This window comes from Lepus europaeus, chromosome 4, assembly GCF_033115175.1.
Source record: "Lepus europaeus isolate LE1 chromosome 4, mLepTim1.pri, whole genome shotgun sequence".
Lineage (NCBI taxonomy): Eukaryota > Metazoa > Chordata > Mammalia > Lagomorpha > Leporidae > Lepus > Lepus europaeus.
The window spans coordinates 165788347-165791765 of NC_084830.1; the positions used below are offsets into that span (position 1 = coordinate 165788347).

General features: G+C 50.3%; 1 protein-coding gene across 1 annotated transcript; it reads left to right on the forward strand.

The window, feature by feature from the left end:
- Positions 1 to 635: 635 nt before the first annotated feature.
- On the forward strand, positions 636 to 1711 carry LOC133758635 (olfactory receptor 2T1). The gene has a single exon (XM_062189838.1). It carries the CDS (start codon positions 755 to 757, stop codon positions 1709 to 1711), a length of 957 nt encoding a protein of 318 aa, XP_062045822.1. The 5' UTR covers positions 636 to 754.
- Positions 1712 to 3419: the final 1708 nt, after the last annotated feature.

Sequence of the window (3419 nt, forward strand, 5' to 3'; positions counted from 1 at the left end):
GCCAGGTCCTAGCCATTGTGGACATTACAGGAGTGAACTGGCAGATAGGTGTGTCTTCTCTCTCTCATCCACCTTTCTCTCTGCCTTTCAAATGAATAAAAATAAACATCATAAATTCTAGAACTGTGAATGCCTCGTATTAGATGAATTTGCAAGAGTAGCCTCCATCGCTCAGCTCATTTCATGCCATCCATTCTGTCTGCGATAGAGATGAACTAACACCAAGCAAAATCTCGTGATGGAGACAGCAACTCATGGCCCAAGGGGAAGGTTACTCATGCACTGGGCTCACGGCAGAGAGACTGCCCACATTCAAAATTAAGGGAGCTTTGAAGGTGATGGTGATGCTGACACAAAGAAATGCATGCAGATGCATCCAATGTGGCACGTGCATGTGTACACATGTGTGCATTTAAGGTAGCACACACATGCACATACACACTGACAAACCACCGACTACCAGGTACACATGCTCAGGTATTGTCACAAGCATCATTGTAGCACAGCAGCTGACATCTTGTCCAAAGTGTGGAAAGAAGTATCGACTAATCATGGCCTATTTTACTAAAAAAAAGTGGCATAGACTAGTTGCTAGGTATCAGTTCCCACGTACCAAGAAAATATTTTCAAATGTTCTCTTTCAACTTTTAGAAGTTTGCTGCCTGACATTAATCTCTGTGTTGTCATTCTGATTCCCTGGAATGCTACTGTGTCATTTGGAAAATTCTGGACTCCCTCAGCACCACTGTGAGTCATGGACGGGTCCAACATGACTTCCACAGACTTCACCTTTGTGGGGCTGTTTGGCAGTGAGGAAACCTCAGGCCTGCTCTTCACCATCATCTCCATCATCTTCCTCTCCGCACTGACAGCCAATGGGATCATGATCCTCCTGATCCACACTGACCCCCGCCTCCACACCCCCATGTACTTCCTGCTCAGCCACCTGTCCTTCATCGACATGATGTACATCTCCACCATTGTGCCGAAGATGCTGGTGGACCACCTGCGTGGCCAGAGGGCCATCTCCTTCGTGGGGTGCACAGCCCAGCACTTCCTCTACCTCACCCTTGTCGGGGCCGAGTTCTTCCTGCTGGGGCTCATGGCCTATGACCGTTATGTCGCCATCTGCAACCCACTGAGATACCCTGTCCTCCTGAGCCGCAGGGTCTGCTGGATGATCATAACGGGCTCCTGGTTTGGGGGCTCCCTGGACGGCTTCCTCCTCACCCCTATCACCATGAGTTTTCCCTTCTGCAGATCCCGAGAGATCAACCATTTCTTCTGTGAGGCGCCTGCGGTCCTGAAGCTGGTGTGCGCGGACACAGCCCTCTACGAGACCGTCATGTACGCCTGCTGCGTTTTGATGCTGCTGATCCCGTTCTCTGTGGTGATTGCTTCCTATGCCCGCATACTGACTACGGTACACCGCATGAGCTCAGTGGAGGGGAGGAAGAAGGCGTTTGCCACCTGCTCGTCCCACATGATGGTGGTGACACTGTTCTATGGGGCCGCCATGTACACCTACATGCTGCCGCGCTCTTACCACACCCCAGCCCAGGACAAGGTGCTGTCTGCCTTCTACACCATCCTCACGCCGCTGCTGAACCCCCTCATCTACAGCCTGCGGAACAAGGACGTGATGGGAGCCCTGCAGCGGGCACTGGGTAGAATAAAAGGCTCTCCAAGAGTGGCAGGAGGCACCTTCTGATGCCTGTGCCTGCCCATGAAGACAGCAACTAGGACTGCGGTCCCAGCAACCACACCAGCATCAAACATGGAAACAGGAAGGAAGAGTTCAAAAAGGGAGTTCAAAAAGTTAATACTAAAAAAAAAAAAAAAAAAAAAAAAAAAAACCGTCCTCGTGACATCTCTCCCTCTCTACTTTGTTTCTTATCCCTTTCCTTTCATTGCCCCATTCATATGTCTCCAAAACAAATGCCTGCTGATTTCCAGAAAAAAGGATTAGAAAGTTTTGTCCTGGAACTCTACCTCCTGGAGAACAGAAGTCTCACAAAAGTTTCAGTGGCATGGACTGCATCAAGACGTGCAGGAGGGAGGATGGCCGCGTGGGGACTTGGGTCACTACCCCAGAAGCCTGGCTCCCCCTCTGTGGTCAGCCGAAGACCACTGTTTCCGTCTTTGGCCCAGCTTTAATGGGAGAGGGTTGTGTTGCTTCCCATGCTCTGCCAGTGTGGTAGGGGCAGAGTCACTAGGCACAGTTCTCTCAAACAGCCATCAGAGTCAGTAAAACCATTCTGTGCTTGTTGTTTTCAGTCAAACAGAGCATCTGAGTTTTGTTTGCAATGCATGAGTGAAAACTATTTGTCAGATAAGTCAAAAATGATGTATGAGAGCAAGGAGCACGGCCCAGAGAAACCAATGTGAGAGCGTGGTATGCCATGGCGGGGGTGAGCAGGTGTTTCTAGAGCTTTGGAGAAACCTGCAGGGCCTTGGGGTGGGAACATAGGGAAATGCTTTTCAAACATGTCCAATGCCTTCAAAATGGAGGCTGCACTGGCCAGGGGATGCTGCTGTCGGCCCATGAACTGAGAGGAGACAAGAAGGAACAGACCATGTTGGTTCTCACGATTGATATGTGAGGAGCTCATGCAGGTACCAGACACAACCACGGTCATGACATAAGTAGACTGGTCAATCTCTCAAAGCCTCATAGTGCCTGTTCATCCTCCCACGGTCTCCACTCATCGTGAGTTCCAGTTCAGGGGTAAGGGCAGTGGGCTTCAGAGACACGAGTACTTCCAGAGGCCAGCAATATGAACAAGTGCCCTGAGGACTTCACTAGCAGCACAGTGGTGAGTGAGTGCACCAGGCTGCAGGGTTTCAAGGACGTGGTTGATTGGACCCTTTGCCCTTCAGCGTCCTCATCCATGCACTCAGTGGTGTGTCCACCGATTCTTCATACCTGTGAGCAAGACTGACAAAGCTCTTGCACTCAAACAATTTGCATTCCAGTGAGGAAAGCAAGCAGATAAGTAAACACATAAATGCCCCACACACTGAGTGTGGCAGCAGTGACCACAGCTGGGCATCTCTGTATCCAGAGCCCTGAGGTCATCCTTGGGCAAGACCATCCATGTATAATGTCAACCATAGGTGTGGTGGCAGGTGAAATGCACAAATGTGCTGATGGTGAAGGGAGTCCCTGAGCTGTGCTGTATGAACTCAGAAAAGCTGGATGTTCTGATGCTACTGACAATTACATGGTTGACCACACCCACTGCTGCACTAAGAAAACAGGTCATAAACAGCACAGCTGAATCAATGCAGACCCAACAGAGCTACCTTGTGCCTGGGGGGAACGGCGGCCGGAGGATGTGTGAGCAGGTTTCAGGAGCTCTTGGTTTTCTCTTTCCTGATGTGAATGCTGATTGCACACCCAGTGCTGAGCTTGAGAA

Excerpts from the sequence above, each read along its gene's own strand:
- LOC133758635 (XM_062189838.1), top strand. The coding sequence starts at position 755 with ATGGACGGGTCCAACATGACTTCCACAGACTTCACCTTTGTGGGGCTG.